Here is a 17,413-nt window from a genome sequence, read left to right on the forward strand (position 1 = left end):
CCACCAAGCCTGACTCATAGTCGAAAGTGGAAAAAGATGGAGAATATTCTCATGCAAAGACACAGTAAGGACTTACGCGGATGCATGTCCATAAGTTTCACAATGTACACAAGTAGCCAAACATCATATCAAAAATACATAATTACCTTTCAATTAAAATAAAACCTGTAAGAGTTTCATTATTATTGTTAAGTAAATCAAAAAATATTTGTCTCAAATAATACAAGCTCATGTCACAATGTCAGGAAACTTCTCCCATGGTGACATTCTCAGATGGTGTTCTCTTTGCTTTTTGGAAACCTCAGTTTCCACCTGTTGGGTGGAGTCAGTGATCACCATATCGTAATGTGAACCACTGACAATCTGTCTGACAAAGCCCTCTAGAAGAGCAGAGAAAAGTTAACACTAGGGATTCCAAGTAAAACCATAAAGTCACGGGGAGAGAGACACACAGGAACCTGCATGTCCAAGTTCAGGACACCATCATTCAAAACAGCCCAAAGGTGAAACAATGTAAGGTACCCGAATAGACAGACAGTTAAGTTAAATGTGGTAAGCCCATAATGGAGCACTATTAACAAATGGACTGTCAGCCAGGCTAGGGAGAACAGGCCACCAAGATCACAGCTCGGTCAAGAAGACTGATCCCCTTAGGGCTGGATTTCACTCACCAGGAGAGTCACTTAACCAAGTGTGATATATACACGAAGTAGAGTATGAGTCAGTCTTTAACAGGTGATGGACACAATCCATAGCATGGATGGGCCTAGGAAATGGCACATAAGTAAACAGACACACAAAACCACACAGTATATGATTCCACTTCCAGGAAGTACCTACCACATAGCCCAAGCTCTGAAGACCAGGAGCTGGGGAGAGAAGGAACAGGAAGTGGCTGTGGAACAGATAATGCTTTCGGCTCAGTTCTGAAGAGACAGTGGTGATAGCTACACAGAGATTTAAGCGTGCTACACATCACTTCTGCATTGTATGCCTAAAACTGGCTGAAGTAGGGCTGGGGAGATGCTCAGTGGGCAAAGTGTGCCACACAAACGTGAGACCCAAGTTCAGATCTCCAGATCCCACGTGAAAACACAGGCAGCATGTGCCTGTGGTGCCAGCACTGGAGACAGGATCCCTGGGGCTCACTCACAGCCAGTCTAGACAAAAAGGTGAACTCAAGGTTCAGGGAGAGATGCTGCCTCAAAAAATACAGTGGAGAGAAACCAAGGAAGACACTGTGCTGGATGGTTTTATGTCAACTTGACAAAGCTAAAGTCATCAGAGAGGAGGGAACCCCAATTATAAGATGCCTCCATAAGATCAGACTATAGGCAAGCCTATAGAGCATTTTCTTAATTAGTGCCCAGTCCATTGTGTGTGAGGCCACCCCTGGGCTGGTGATTCTGTGTTCTCTAAGAAAGCAGGCTGAGCAAGCCATGGGAAGCAAGCCAGAAAGCAACACTCCTCCATGGCCTCTGCATCAGCTCCTGCCTCCAGGTTCCTGCCCTGGTTGAGTTCCTGTCCTGACTTCCTTCTATGATGAACAGTGATATGGAAGTATAAGCCAAATAAACCCTTTCCTCCCCAGTTTACCTTTTGGTCATGGTGCTTTGTCACAGCAATAGAAACCCTAAGACAGACACCTAGTGTCAACTCCTGACCTTCACACACATGTGTACATGCACATGTGAGCACACACACATTCATTCAAAATGACTACAATGGCAAAATTTACTTTTACTCTCAAAAAAAAAAAAAAAAAGATTTGAAATACCAAGCGGTAATTTCTTTTATGGTTTTGACCATATTCCAACCCTCTACTTGAGCCAACAAAATATGAACTACAACAAAGGCCAGTCTCACTGGAACTTCAAGCATGTATATAGCATTGCCTGAAAGATGGGCTTCACCCACAGCCATTTATCCCATTTTATCTCTAAAATAATTTGTGTCCAACATGAGTGATGTGTTTACACTATGAACAAGCCACAATCACACATGCAGAAAGAGAAATTATAGCTGAGGAAATATGTCCACCAACTGACATGGCAACCATTTGCTTAGGTTACTGTCCTTTGAGTCCAGGGGCCCAAATCACATGGAAGGGTAGGGCCTTCACCTTCGTTGTGAGTCCGAATTTTGTGTCACAGGGCACTTCTGGAAGGAAGTTCTGTACTGGCTGGCTCTGAATGCTTACAGACTTCCTACTGACCCACACAGGAAGTCCTTCTGGGTCTCACCTGCATGAGTTCCTGTCATGAGGCCAGGGGGTGGTGAGCCAAACCCAGCTCCAGGGACTGATGTCATCTTAACTGAGGTCTGATCTTGGTGACCTGCCACATCCCAACCTGGTGTTGTCACAGCCCTTCAGCTGGGTTTCGGGTTATAAAGGGACTGAAAAGGGGAAAGGGGAGTCAAATAATAGAAAAAGGGAAAATGCTTGCACATTTCCTGTGTTTTCAACAAACATTTCTGCTTCTGTTTGTCCTGATGGGAGACCTGGGAGTCAGCAGATGGCTGCTGAGATGTTCCTGGGGCCGGGGTGGCCTCTCACACAGACTCAAAAGCACGTGTATTAGAACAGAAAAATCCAGGGGTTGGATGCAGGACCAGGGTTATGATACAACAAACACAAACCAAAGGCAACAACAAAAGAACAGAATGTCAGTCATTCCTGGTGCCTCTCGCTCAGAAGCAGCGCCTGTTCTGTAATCTCCGCATGAAGTGTGACAATCAGACACCAGCACTTTTAAGGCACTTGTAAGTTTGCAAACAGCATGGTGGCAGCCGTGCGACCTCAGCAAGGTGAAGACGCGGCATTAGTAAACATGGGACAGGTGAACCCCTGGTTCTCTCCGGAATATCAGGAGCTCGGCTCAACATCACCTCTCTGACTTGTGAGACAGGACATCTACCTCAGCAAGGTGAAGACGCAGCATTAGTAAACATGAGACAGGTGAGCCCCTGGTTCTCTCCGGAATATCAGGAGCTCGGCTCAACATCACCTCGCTGACTTGTGAGACAGGACATCTACTGTGCATAGACGACAGACTCTGGGTCCTGGTACACCAGCCCAGAGGAAAACAAATACACTACGGCACAGCAGGAGGAACTGTCCACCTTCCACAAGAGAAGGAACGAGGAAAAAAGGACCCTTCAAAATGAACCTTTAAATCCTTAGCTATTAATAAAGAAGCCATACAAGTTTTAACCACATTTATTTTACATCATGATTTCTTAGTCTTGTTACTCTGACAGTGTGGGGGAATAAATACCCCTTCCCTTTTTTGTTGCTTGTGTTTTAACAGAAGTAGAGAAAGCAGAATCCAAGAGAACGAGCAGAGAATGCAGGAAACGGAGCAGGGAGAGGAGCTGGAGGGCAGACTGTTCCCATGAGCCCCTAGAGTTAGCAGCATCGACCAGCAAGTTCACAGCTGGCAAGAGTGTTGTTCCTCAGAGATAACCTGGCCCTGCTCAGCACTGGGCATTCCTCTTCACTTCCTCAGCCCACTAGTGACACTGTTCACAGAGCACATTTAGTGTGTTACTCAGTAAATATTGACTTAATCACGTAAACCAGTCTTGTTTTGCAGAAGCACCATTAGCTGCCACCAAAAGGTCCTTCACTCATGTAAACCTTCCTTCCACACTTACAGTCTCCTAGCAGGGGTGTTTTGCACAGGCATCCTCATTTCATTCATGTCTGCAACACACCTGAAACCCTGAATGCAAGTTACGTCACATCTCGGAGAAGGTGAGTACAGAGCAGCTGTTGGCAAGGTTCGCTAGTCTCTTGTCTAGACAGCAGGTGTATGGGAGTCTGTTAGCCCCCTGCCCCATCACTTCCTAAGGCCTTGTCCCAAGGCTCTGGCGCACCAGCTGGAGGGTGGCCCAAGCCTAGCCACTCCTGAAGATCTGTCACGAGGGGTCTGTCTTGTGAAGGACACTCCATGATGCTCATCTTGTCAATTCTGCCCAATCCACTGGGGTGAAAAATGGGTGAGATTTGATGTCTTCAACACCAGCCACTCCAGCACCCAGACGTTCCAGAGGGTTGAACTGCAAGAGCTGAAACAGAAGATTCTGTGAGTGACAGAAACACAGTGGCAATGAGAGGAAAACGGGCTGTGAGAGAGAAGGCTCCAGAATTCAACCACACCGTAGATGGGCCATCTATGGCCAACCAGCTGTCTGGCTGTGGGCCGGTGGAGCATCCCACCTGAGTGACAAGCTTGTCAACGTCTGAAAGCAAGCCCTGAGTATTCACTGGTTTCCCTCATCCTCAAACAGGATAACGGGATCAAGAGAGAGAGCTCCTTTCTCCATGACTCAGGAGTCTGAGAGCCCCACAAAGTCTTTCAGTTCCTTAACAACTACAACACATCAGGACTGCACATGCTCAAATCTGAAAAAGCAAATCTACATCCCCCAAACCCCTTTCTCTGGAATGGCTGGTGCATTTGATGAAGTAATTTGATCCAGCAAATGAAATAGGTTAGGACTTGTTCAGAATTAGGAGTTATGTATAAAATAAGCAAATAATGTCATAGGCAGTCAGATTTTTTAACAGTAAAAACCAGAAGCAATTGTGTACAACCATTTGAATGCCCTGGGCATGCTGGGAGAGTATGCCTGAGACATTCCTGCATCCTCAAGTTCTGTGTCATAGCTTTACTAAGGGACAATTTATATACTATATAGACATCTACTGCAAGTCACAGGTCAACAGCATGTGGTCAATTTAGACTTGTACAGGATGCAGTCCAGCTCTACACCCCTCTGTACAGCCTGACAGGTGCTCTGTGACATTTGCATTCCCCCATGACCTCAGCCCACGGCAGCCACTGTCTCTGAACCAGCCCTTTCTGGGCATTCGATGGCGTGTAGTACTAAGTAAGCCTTCACACTCCTTCCTTCACTGAGCACAGCACCTGTGAGATCGAACCATCTGGAGGTAAGCACTGGCTTTTTTTTCCTGATCGATATTCCACGGTGCCTCTACTGCTGTTAGTCTACTCACTGGCTAGTGGGCCTCCGAGTTCCCAGTTCTGGACTCTACTGAGTGGCAGTGCTGTTCAGAGTCGTGTGTGTTCCTCAGGATGTGTGTCTCTAGTTGAGTTTATTCCTAGGGTCAGAACTGCCAGTGCACACAGCACGTTTGTATATAACTGACTAAGAAACTGCCAAACTTTCCCAGCGTGGCTGTACCTGCCTACAGTCCCATCAGCAAAGAGCCAGGGCTCTGAGTTTTCTGCCTCAGCAACATCTGGCCTTGCCTGAAAGCACTCTAGAGGGTCAGTGGCATCTCATGGTGGTTTTAACTGCACTCCCTGGTGACACTGATTGTGGTTACATGCCCTAGCAACCATTCATAGCGCCTCTCTGCTGAAATAGCTCACCACCCCCCATTTTCAGGCTAAGTGGCCTATCTTGCTAGTGACAACGGTCTTTATTCATTCTGAACACAGCATAGACAAGCGGTTTGCAAACATCTTCCCCAGCCTGTGGCTTGTTTTCACTTTCTTCACATATCTTTGAAGTGCTCACACTTTTTAATTTTAATGAAGTCTACTTTATCAATGTTCCTTTTATGGATCATGCTTTTGGTGTTATATCTAATTAGCTCTGCTGTAGCCCAAGGCCATGAGTATTTTCTCATGTTTTCCTCCACAGGTTTTAGTTGTAGCACTTCCACAAAGGTCTGTGCGTTACTTTGAGTTAATTTTTGCATATGGTATGAAGTAAGGGTAGGGCCTAGCTCACTGTGGTTTGGCAGGTGAGTATTGATTCCAAGCGTGTGTACAAAGCACACTGCCATCTGGACCAGCGTTCTTTAAGATGCCAAGGCCTCTCTGCCTCGGTGTGCTGTAGTCGAAAAAGGTCTCTCCATCCCACTGATCTTTTCAAGCTATATTTCCCTTTTCTCTCTTCTTTTTCGTTTTCTCTCTCACTGGTTTCTGTTTGCTTTGGGTTTACTTTATTTGTATAGTTCTTTTCTGTATGTATTTATTCATTTTTTATTTTTTTTATTTATTTTGGTTTTTTGAGACAGGGCTTCTCTGTGTAGCCTTGGCTATCATAGAACTCGCTCTGTAGCCAAGGCTGGCCTCGAATTCACTGAGATCCTCCTGCTTCTGCCTCCCAAGTGCTGGGATTAAAGGTATGCGTCACCACTGTCCCGATATTCATATTTAAGTAGGGATTCATTCTAGAGCCGACTGGCCTTGAACTCATGGCAATCCTCTTGCCTCAGCTTGGCAAATGTTGGGATCATGGGCATAAGGCCCCATGGCCTGTTCTTTTTGGTGTCTTAAAGTATAAGGTTAGACTCTGATGTTAGGTCTCTTCCTTTTGTAAATGCAGAATGAAAACTGGTGCAGCTTCTTCCAGAACCCCTGGGATGTGTGTTTCTACTTACATCCCATTAATACTATGTTGTGACTCCTTTTATGATTTCTTCTTTGACCCATAAGTTACACAGGAGTAAGTATGTGGTTTAATTCCCAAATATCTGTGGATTTAGCTGACTCTTTGTGGTTTGGGGGGGGGGGTTGTTTCAAGTTGTTTTTTGAAGCAGCAGATCTCCTGCAGCCCGGGCTGACCTAGAACTTGCTGTGAAGCCAAGGATGACCTTGAACCTCTGACCTGCTCTTGTTGTCTGTTACAGATTAATAATTTCTCTGCTGTGATCAGAGGACACTGCTGGACTTCAGCCTTGCTAGTCTCGGAGGTTTATCTGAACACGGCACAAGGTCATCCAGGAGGCTGCTTTCGATGCGTGTGCTGAGCGTGTACACGCTGCAGTTACTGCAGAGCATTCCCTCTGTATGGTTACATGTGTCCTCTGCAGCCTGCTCGTGTCTGTAACTACCTAGATGAGCTGTGGAGGACTCCATTTGTTTTGCTGAACTATTTTTCCTTTCAACTCAGTCTTGTTATGTACTTTGGGGCTATTATTCTTACACTCTCCTGCGTTAGCCTCTCCTTCTCCTGAGATGCTGGCAGTCTCTAGCAGCCCCTGCTCTAATGTCCATTTTGCTGACGTTTAGTATCACTCCAGCCCTCAGGGGACTGTGCACAGTTTACCTGTCACCCATTTGTATCTGAACTCAAAGTCACCCCGTGCACTTTTCCAGGCACTTTAACGACCTTTTGTGCATTGTGTACAGACACTTGGCAATTACGGTCGAAATCACACAACTTAATTTATCACACAATCTCCTTCAGAATAGTACTAACTCAATAACAGGCAGGAATTTTCTCCTCCATGACCCAATCTGTCCCTCTACTATTGCTAGGTACAGTCACCACTTGGTATTCATAGGGTCCTGGTTCCAGAGTTTGCATGAATATCAAGACACCTGGGTGCTCAAGTCCTTGACAATCTATAAGCACATCCTCCCATACACTTCCAATCATCTCAGATGACTAACCCACAACAAATTGTATAACAATTATACATAATTAACATGTATTAGCAAGGGATCTCATGTATCCCAGACTAGACCCAAACTTACCAGTAACCAAGAATTACCTTAACGACAGGTATGTGCCATCCTGTTGCTTTTATACGGACTGAGAAGGGAACTGGGCTCTGTAACATGCTAGGCAGGCACACTACCAACTGAACTACGTTCCCAGCCCATGACTACATTTCTTTATATGTCACAGAGTTGGGCAAATTAACCCAACTCTGACACTGTCATTTTTCTGCACAACAGCAAACGGCACACTGTAAACGAGCTGTGTCCTCCCCCTCTGTTCCTGGCAACAGCACCCGTGAGAAAACCCCAGCTACTCTGAGTCTAGACTCATCCTTCACTCGACGTGAGCCCCGACACTGTTCAGTGCCCCATGCTTCTCCCCATACCTAACCCCCTGACACTGTTCAGTGCCCCATGCTTCTCCCCATACCTAACGCCGCCCTTCTAAACCATGCCAAGGGCCCAGCCAAACAACACACGGTCCTAACAACTGCCCTCCCCGGCACCCACTGGGCCCCTCCTTATCTTGACTTGAAGAACGCTGAGGTAGGTTCTGCCTGTCTGAGCCCTTCCTCAGTCCTGCCTGTCCCCCCACGGCCTCAGCACTATACCATGCCCACAGTACTGCCAAATGGAATCAAAATTACTCTTTAAGAAAACAGGAGATGATTTTTTTTCTTCATATGCCCCCTTTTTTTCTTTTAATTTTTATTTTCTCTGATTTCAAAACATCCACATCTATTGAATAATTTTAGTTCACTTAGTTCACCATTTCAGATCCCCTTTTCATTTCATGATTTTCATGGAAGTGTGAGGACTGCAGTGTTGTGAGTCCCTCACGACAGAACAGTACAGCACAGTGCCTCATCAGACTCCCCAACTCAGGACAACTGAGGCAGGTGAGGAGTCTTCACCTGAACACAAACTCTCAGACACCCTGAAGTCTTAAATTTCCTGAGTATACACAAAAAGTTTCCGATTTCAGAGCATTTGGAATGTTGAATTTTTTTTCATTAGGACTGCCTAGCCATGCAGTCTACACAGACACTACAGAACCCCACAACCTGGAAAGCTCTGGTCACTGGGGCTTGTGCCGTTCAACGTGGTTATTAAATAGAGAAGAATTAGCTGGAGCAGCTGAGCCCAGACCCCTGAAATACTGCACCTAAATTTTCAACAGAGTCTTTCTTCAAAGCCCCCAGAAATATACTAACTGGCATAGGGCTGCAGTCCCATCAAGGGGGAGGAGGCCTTGGGGCTGACTTGACAACAAATCACAACCCTTCTCCCGTGCAAATGAGAATTCAAGAGTGGGACAAGCACTCAGCAAATGGCTGCATAATACATAGGGAAATAGGGCAGTCCCAGACAAGCCAAAGCAATGTAATCTCACACCCCCATAAATAGATGGAACACATTAATATTAGCTCAACTTAATACAAAAATTAAGGCCAACTAGTTTCAGCCCTTCCTCTGATCCTACAAATGTACCATATTCACTCTGAATGTGACTGTACATGAGCCTTTCCTGTCCCAAAATAACTTCCTAATGGCTCTGCTGCAGTGGCCTCTGCTAACCTGCAAGTTCCAGATACTTGGCCAGGGGTCGATTCAATTACCTGTTGAATGAGTGAGCGAGCCTCTTCAGAAACACAGTCTGGCATGTTCAAAGTAGTGTGCGTATTTATTCCTGCTGGGTGGCACTCCACGAGTGTCTGAAAGAGGCAATCGGTTACACTTCTTATCCCGAATCACATCACACCCTGTTCTATCCCAGGGCACACAGGCAGCAACTACAGAGAGTCAACACCGTGTAAACTGGAGGCACAGCCGTCAACACAGCGTTGCCGCCGCGGAGGAAGATTAGGCTGTGAGCCTAGAGGGCATCTGCAAGGCAGCTGACAGCCACCGTGCACACATCACAGGCTCGTGCAACCGTCCCTCCATCATTACTGAGGGGCTGGATCCTAACAGAAAAGCTTAAATAACACACAAACTCCAAGGAGGGAGCTGACAGCTTTGAAATAACTAATGTTCTTAAAACTCTTTCTAGCGTAGAGTTTGTTAGTCACGGTGCTTCAACATGTGTATAGTTACGTTTTCCAGTTTAACTGCAAACACCAGCTAGTGTGCGCTCCACGGTGATCTCACATTGCTAACGCACACTCTTAACAAAAGTGGGAGTATGCATCTCCTCCAGTCTCTTCCCAGGGGGCAACAGACACAACACTCAGTTAATGTCTATTAACCTCAGGCATCATGCTTAAAAGTTACTAATCAGAGAGAGTACATTCTCTGTCCCCACACTAGAACAGACAGGGAAAATGTATGGTATAGGTGAAAAGATGTTACCTTTAATATCAACACTAATTTTTAAAATATAAATGCACCCTGGCTTCAGACAAGAACCTGAAGAATATTGAGGATTCTGACATGTGCCTGTTACAACCCCACAGATGTGATTCTGTTAATGCTGCCTCACAGAGAGGGCAGAGGAAGAGCCAAGTCTCTCACTGGGTAGCTGTGGCAGAGCAGAAGATTGCTATCAATTTATTCAGTGTTACAGGGTTTTTAAAAAATCAAAATCTTGATAAATTGCTCTGCCTGTTTCTGACACTGAAGTTTTCCTCAGCCCCTGACCTAATGACTACAGGAAAAGCTAACATGCTTGACTTGGAGTCAGGGTGGCATCTGGATGCGTGCACCAGGTGTCTAGGTCACTGCATACCTTGCCAGTGAGAAGTTCGAAGAGGACAGCACCCAGGCTCCACCAATCACAAGCTTCAGTTTCTTCTGTGACTGCTCCAACCTCTAAACACACCAAAAAAGGTTGATATTAAAATTCCAGAGGTCAATTAAACTTTCAAAATTAACATGTATTAGCAAGGTGACCTTGTTAATGCTGAGAGAGCAAATACTAAACACTCCTGGGCTTTCAAATCCCTGAAAGTCGCTCCTCTCTCTGGTCACCCACTGGGGTTGCATTTTTCCCGACACAGTCATACATTAAAGGAGACATTTGTTCTTTGGTTGATGGAGGGACACCTTCAAGACACTGTACTTAAGGTTTCACGAACCAACCAGATCAGCACTTGTTTCCACTTTCAGATTCAAGGGAGCACAGCTGACTTCCCTTTCAAACCATCTTTTGTTTCAGAAATAAAGACTCCTTGTAACCACAAGGCACTTCAAAAATTACCTAAGCCAATATTAATTACCCTGTTAGAAACCAGGGGGCACACGTCACCCAATGTCACATGAGAGCAGATGATGACCCACCCCTCCCTTCATCTCTCACTTTCTTTCACTGAAGAAGCCTGTGAAATGCAAACCCACCCATTCTGAAGTATAGAAGAAATATTGTTTAAACCCACGAGTGAAAATCTAAGAGTTTAGAACAGCCAGGAACTATAGTTCTACCTGTCCATTCCTGGAGGAACTTCAGACTCCATAATGAGCACCAACTCTGAGGCCACAGCCACTAAATCCCACCTGAGACCTTGTTCTTTTGTAACCACAGCTGATTGGTCCCAAGGCCTTGCTGCTATCTACCCTTCTGACACCATTCAAACAAAAGCAGCTTACTATTGTTTGATCACAGGGAGCCTACAACTTGAGACAAAATATTCAGAAGTTTCTAGAGGGTTAGTGAGAATCTGAAATGTAAGTGAAGCAGTCCTGGGAACCCTGGTTCTAACCAATACTCTGCAGAGCACCCTTGGAGAAGATCAACACGGCTCTCGGGACATCAAGCTTCACGTCTGAAGCAAGGGGTGGGGTCGTGACACACGATCCCTCGTGCAAAGTACCAGCTACGGACCCATTTCAGCAGCCTCTTGCTGCTTCTTTGGGGCTCCAAACAGCCTAACCATAAGTAGACCCACACCACAGACCTTCCCAGCCTGTCTCTGCCTACAGTGCTTCATACCAACTCAAAACCTCCATTCTCTGATGAGCTGACCTCAGCTAAGGAGCAGAAAAGAAACACTAGCTCCCGCCAATTACTGTCCATGTAACTGAAAGACCAGAATCCACCGAGACCTGTGTGTAAACTGTGAAGTGCGTGCACACTGCAGAACCATGTTGAAGGACAACTTTACATACAGCCAAAGGATAAATGTGTACTGTTTTCAAACATCAGAATTCTGATTAAAGAGACTGGGGTGAGAGAACTGACAAATGTTTTAGTGGCCTGCCTCTGGGGTGGTGAGATTTTTAATATTCATCAACCTACATAAACATCTCAGTGATACAAATCTCAAGAGCAGAGTGAGATGATGAGAAAACAGGGAGGTTTGCAGAACACAACTGGGCGTGGGGGGGACCTGTGTGCACCCTCCCACAGTTTCTACAAACAACGTTCCCTGTTAGAAGGCTGGACCAGATGCTGAAGGCCTGGCATGAGTCTCAGATCTCTTCTGGATCAGGTGAGTTTGATCTGAGGGTCGATGGGTTAAATTTTGCTCTAAACTCCACAATTCACACCTCACTCGGCAGCCCTCCAGAGACACAGGTCCTTGGGGGCTCTGTTTCAAAGCTGCACCACCCCCACTCCACTCAGAGCCACTGTTGCCTTCAGAAAAGAGCTCTTAGAAATGTTAGCCAGGCTGTGTGTCCCCAGAAGCCTCGGGAAAATGAAGAGGAAGTGGTCACAGGCCTGCAATCTAATATACCCTCTGCACATTTCCTTCCAGGCTACACATGGCTTACATGATTCCCATTCAGAATCCTTGCATGGCATCTCACTGGCCATTCAGGAACATGCAAACGTCTTGCTCAGGTTTATTCATGTAATCAGACCTCCATGTAGGGACTCAGCCTATCTCACCAACCAATACCGACAGAGAAGCGCATAAATGAGGCTCTGTATTGGCCCAGATGCTCCACAGATTCTGCTACATGATTAATGTGAATCTAAAACAAGTTTCCCATCAGCACCCATAGGGAATATATATATTTCCCCTATTCCATTTCCTTAAGCACAGAGTTGGTAGCCACGTGCTACTTAGTTTTATTCAGGTTTTACCTGTTAAGAACTCAAGACCAAGGGACAGATCAGTCATCCATTTAGAATGTGCTGGAAACACTCTGTACTTCCTATGCATAGACACTGTTATAGTAGACTAGTGTCACAGCCATGGGCACAGCAGCCACACAACAGCCACAGTTAGGCTAACGAATATATATATATATATATATATATATATATATATATATATATATATATATATATATATATATATATATATTCTGTATATATGGAATAATTAGACAACCTAAGTACCAAACTGTGTTTCATATTTCAATCACTTTAAATTTCCTAACAATATGACAGAGAACTTATTTACATGAATTAACTATGAAGATAGAGACATTATTTCTCTGTGAGCAGGCAGAAGGATGCCTGACCCAGGCAGCTCAGAGAATGTGTGTGGAGGTACACAAAGGTTTCCTAGTGAGATCTGAGCTTGCTTTACCCAACAGAACTGCACTAGAGGATTGCTTGACCACGTGTATAGTTACCAGGTGTTTGGAAGGGTTTGCACTTGGCTGTGCTAGGGGGAGGTCTTTTGCTCCACCCCTTAGCATTCCTATAAAAGGCCCTTTAGAAGAGCCAGAAGGGGCCAGTGTATAATGATCCAGGCCCTCCCGAGGCTATCCTGTCTCTCTCCCGCCCCCCTTTCCTTCTATTTATTACCTCTTATCCCTCACTCCTCAAGAGTATCCTGTCGTAAAATGTGGGAGCCAATTTCCCAGCTGGGCTCCTACAAATGGCACCAGGAACAGGGACCAGGGACTTGGCAAAAGGAGTGTCAGTGGCATTGCGGGTGTAAGGAGGCATGCCCAATAATGAATTAAAAATAAAGGCAACAGTATTTTATTCTCAGAAGATAAAGTAAGGTGGCTGAAAGATGCCAAAGTGAAAAGTGAGGTAGCAAGTATCTTTCTCTTTCTAGATTTCTTTCTTTTCTTTTTTTTTTCCTCTCTCTCTTAATTTCTGTCTATAAAAATTAAGGAAAATGTAAGATAGAATATAGGAATATAGTATAAGAAGAAATTTAAAATAAGAAGTAGAATTAGGAATATTGGGTAAAAAGAAACTTAAAGACAGAGAAGCCATGTCCTTGATTTCCAACTACAAGACTATAAACACAAACTGGGAAGAATTGGAGTCATGAAAAAATACTATACAAGAAAATGGGCAGGAAGATTCCTGTAGAAGCTTTTGGCCTGTGGACAGCTTAGATATAAGTCCTGAGAGGCAGAGAAAGAATTTTTCCTGAGGCAGATTCAGGAGAAATAAAACTCTTCACTCTGCTGGCATTGCCACTATATGAAAACATTGTACCATCAGAATTAGTTTCCTCTTGGCCATGAAGCCAAAGTTTAGGGACAGAAGTCTTAGGAACTTTTATTTTCCTTCACTGACCCAGTAAGATGGGAGAAGCACTGATCTGTAAGTGTGCACAGGTGGGCACAGGCCGCTCCAGGGACAGTGTCAGGTGAAGGAAGTACACCTGTCAATGCCAGCTCAGGGAGAACAGAAATCTCACATGGCAAAAAACAAAATCTTGATTTCAGTATGAACACAGATCATGTAAACAGGAACTAGGAGTGCAGCAGCCACCATTGGTCAGAGTTGGAACTGAAAGGCAGCTTGGGAAAAGTAGTTTGTAGTAGCATGATGCTATACAGAAAGGCAGCTTGGGAAATGTAGTTAGTAAAAGCGAGGAAGCAAAGGCAAGCAGGCCTGGAAAAAAGGCAGATAGACTGGAACAAAAACTTTCAAATGCTGCCCCCAAAATTCAGCTCAAAACATTGCTTTTTTCCCAAGCACTGTTAGAAAGCTTAGCTTACCTCCTAGAAACAAGGAGCAAGTGAACAAAACCTACCTGTCAAGAGGCAATTAAATCCTAATATTGTTTGTCAACAAGCCACTTTGAAACACTCATGGTAATATTAAAAAGCAGCTTTAAAAAATTAACAAGATAGAATTTTACCCTCAGTCACCAAATAAAGCTTAGAGCCACTGATGAATTAGGCTCTGACTTCAAACTCTCAAGAAAACTTTCAGAATAATATCAAAGCTGACTATAAACTCCGAACTTTAGAAATGATTTGTGTACTTTGTCTTGTTGAAACAAAATATAATAGTTTAGTTAAGAGATCTCTTCAAGATGTTTGCTAAAGTTTGTAAAATAATCCTATAGAGTTTGCTTTTGAATGTAAGTTAGTTCTGTTAAGAGATTATTTATAGATGTTTGGTAAGGTTTGTAAAATAGTCCTATAGAGTTTTCTTTTGAATATAAGTTTGTAAAAAGTGTAAATAATGCATAATGTAAGTTTGTAAAAAAGTGTAAATATGTATAGTGATATTCATGCTACTTGTAAATATGCAAAAAGTGTAAAGGGAGTTTCCTTTTGAATATGTTTGTAAAAAGTGTAAATATTGAATGTAAAAAGTGTAAATGTTGAATGTAAGTTTGTAAAAAGTGTATAGTGATGTTCACACTAGAATTGTTTTTAATTACTCTTTTACCTTCAGATATATTTGAATACATTTTATGATAGCTCAAAATATAATTTTATGGTCTCAATGGCCCCTGGAAAACTTAAGTGAAAGTGTATGCACCAGATGGTGGTGGCTCACACCTTTAATCCCAGCACTCAGGAGGTAGAGCCAGGTGAATCTCTGTGAGTTTGAGACCAGACTGGTCTACAGAGCAAGATTCCAGGACAGGCACCAAAACTACATAGAGAAACCCTGTCTCAAACCCCCCATCCCCGAAAAAGCAAGTTTTTCTGTCTTCTTCCTAAAAGATTCCACTCCTTCTCTGTTTCTGTTCAGAAAGGGGTAGGCCTCCCACAATCAAGTTAGTTTGTACAGAAATTCTACTGCTGTTATAAGAACACATGTATATATGAGCTACTTAAACAGCTAAAAGTGTCTCTATAATTAGCATGGGTTTTTGTTAACTTGAGTGGAAACTTTGAAGTGTTTTGAAATAACTTTTTTCCTGGGAATCAAAATAGTCACTTGAAAATTATATTAAACATCTGTTAGGAGAAAGTTTTTAAAAGGGCTTGGGTGCAGCTAAGACTGCTGTAGTCATCTTAGACCCATTCCAAAAAGGAGATTCCACCTTTATTATCCTCTACTCCTTTATTGAGAGGTGTGGCAGCTGTGAAAATCATTGTAACTATTTGCAAGCTCTTTGTAGGGACCGGGGCCAGAGCTGAGTTAGGCTCTGTATCCCCTCTTGCCAGAGGCTGGTAGCCAACGACAGGCAACTTTCTTCTTGATAGCTTCCTGAATGTATGTATATAAAATTAATCAAGAAGAACGACCTAAGACAGGCACAGTGAATCTGAAGGGCCTGGAGGGGCCTTTATTGTATCAAGAAGGGGGAGTTGTGGAGGCCCACAAAGGTTTCCTAGTGAGATCTGAGCCTGGTTTACCCAGCAGGACTGCATTAGAGGATTGCTTGACCATGTGTATGGTTACTAGGTGATTGGAAGGGTCTGCACTTGGCTGTGCTAAGGGGAGGTCTTTTGCTCCACCCCTTGGCATTCCTATAAAAGGCCCTTTAGAAGAGACAGAAGGGGCTGGTGGATAATGACCCAGGCTCTCCTGAGGCTATCCTGTGCTTCTGTCTTTCTCCCCTCTACTCTTCTATTATCTCTTATCCCTAACTCCTCAAGAGCATCCTGTCGTAAAATGTGGGAGCCAGTCTCCCAGCTGGGCTCCCACAAATGTGGACATTCAAAGATGTCTTTTAGGATCACACAACATGTCTGAGGAGCTCCAGACTGGAGCCATGCCTGTCTCCACTTGCAGGCTTGCAGAGGTGGGCCTGCAACATTAATGTAACACATTTTAAAAGGACACCTCTGCAATCAGACATCCCTGGGTGGAAATTCCCAGGTACTTCATGAGAAATAGTAGGCATATCCTTTTCTATGCTGTGGACTTGGCCAGCTAGTCCTCCAAGAGTGATATTCATCAGCATTAATGCTTTGAAATCCCTGGTCGCATCAACCAGGTGTTTGACAGGTAGATAATTACCATCGCTGTTTCAGCTGTGGATGGTGAGTGGATGATGGCAGCACAGCAGCCTCAAAGCCAACTTCCTTTCTCACCTTTGTGGGTTCACTAGCTCGTCCAGGATGCACAAGGCACAGACACTGGCGACATTCTTGACTGTGCCCTGTGGCCTGCTGCTGTCATTCCTCATTTCTTCTTCCATCCTTCCTTGATTGTCACTTCTGCCACGGCCTGCTTCTCTTCCTTTCCCCTGGATCTCTTTATCTCTCAGACACAATTAGCTGCATACTTTAAAGGCACCTGGGTCTTACACTAGTGTTCAGTGTTACGACAAAATATCTGGCATCACTCAAGGGAGGAACAACTTGCTTTGTCTCATGGTTTGTAGTCTCCAGTCTAGGCAGGCCAGCTTCCTTGCTTATGGCTCCTAAATGAAGCAAACCCTGGTGGGAGTACACAGGGAAGCAAAGCTCTCACCTCATGGAGACCAGGGCACAAGACAGACCGGCTGAGGACAAGCCACACCTTGCCTTCACATGCCTTCAGCAACCCACTTCCTCTGCCAGGATCCCATCCTCCAAATAATATCACGTCAGCACGCCATCAATGGGTCACTCACGGACAAGATCATCAAACCCAGCCACTCAACCACACCTTAGCACACAGCCTCAGAGAACACTCCAGATTCAAACCATAAGAGGCCTAAAGAGACTGCCGGCCATCTGAGAACCTGTGTGCACAAGTATAAAGGCTTTGTGTGGGCTTTTGACCTGAGTGGCTGATGTATGAGGACAATTGTAAAGTGATGCACTTTTTCCCATGGGGAGAAAATTAAGTTTTAAATCCAACAATCAGCTTGAAACACTTCAAAATGACTTCG

The 17,413-nt window shown here is 44.5% G+C and overlaps 1 protein-coding gene across 4 annotated transcripts in view; it reads right to left on the reverse strand.

Annotated features, from left to right (window-relative positions):
- Nucleotides 1–3,204: 3,204 nt before the first annotated feature.
- Rps6kc1 (ribosomal protein S6 kinase C1) overlaps nucleotides 3,205–17,413 on the reverse strand; it is a 147,603-nt gene continuing 133,394 nt past the window's right edge. For all 4 annotated transcript variants that reach the window (XM_006972084.3, XM_042258834.2, XM_076548200.1 and 1 more), the window contains 3 exons: nucleotides 10,216–10,298; nucleotides 9,107–9,202; nucleotides 3,205–4,071 (listed from right to left, as the gene is read on the reverse strand). In XM_006972084.3, coding sequence (XP_006972146.1) covers nucleotides 3,961–4,071; nucleotides 9,107–9,202; nucleotides 10,216–10,298 — 290 coding nt within the window. In that variant the 3' untranslated portion in view covers nucleotides 3,205–3,960. The remainder of the gene's footprint in view (nucleotides 4,072–9,106; nucleotides 9,203–10,215; nucleotides 10,299–17,413) is intronic.

Source organism: Peromyscus maniculatus, chromosome 11 (genome assembly GCF_049852395.1).
Source record: "Peromyscus maniculatus bairdii isolate BWxNUB_F1_BW_parent chromosome 11, HU_Pman_BW_mat_3.1, whole genome shotgun sequence".
Lineage (NCBI taxonomy): Eukaryota > Metazoa > Chordata > Mammalia > Rodentia > Cricetidae > Peromyscus > Peromyscus maniculatus.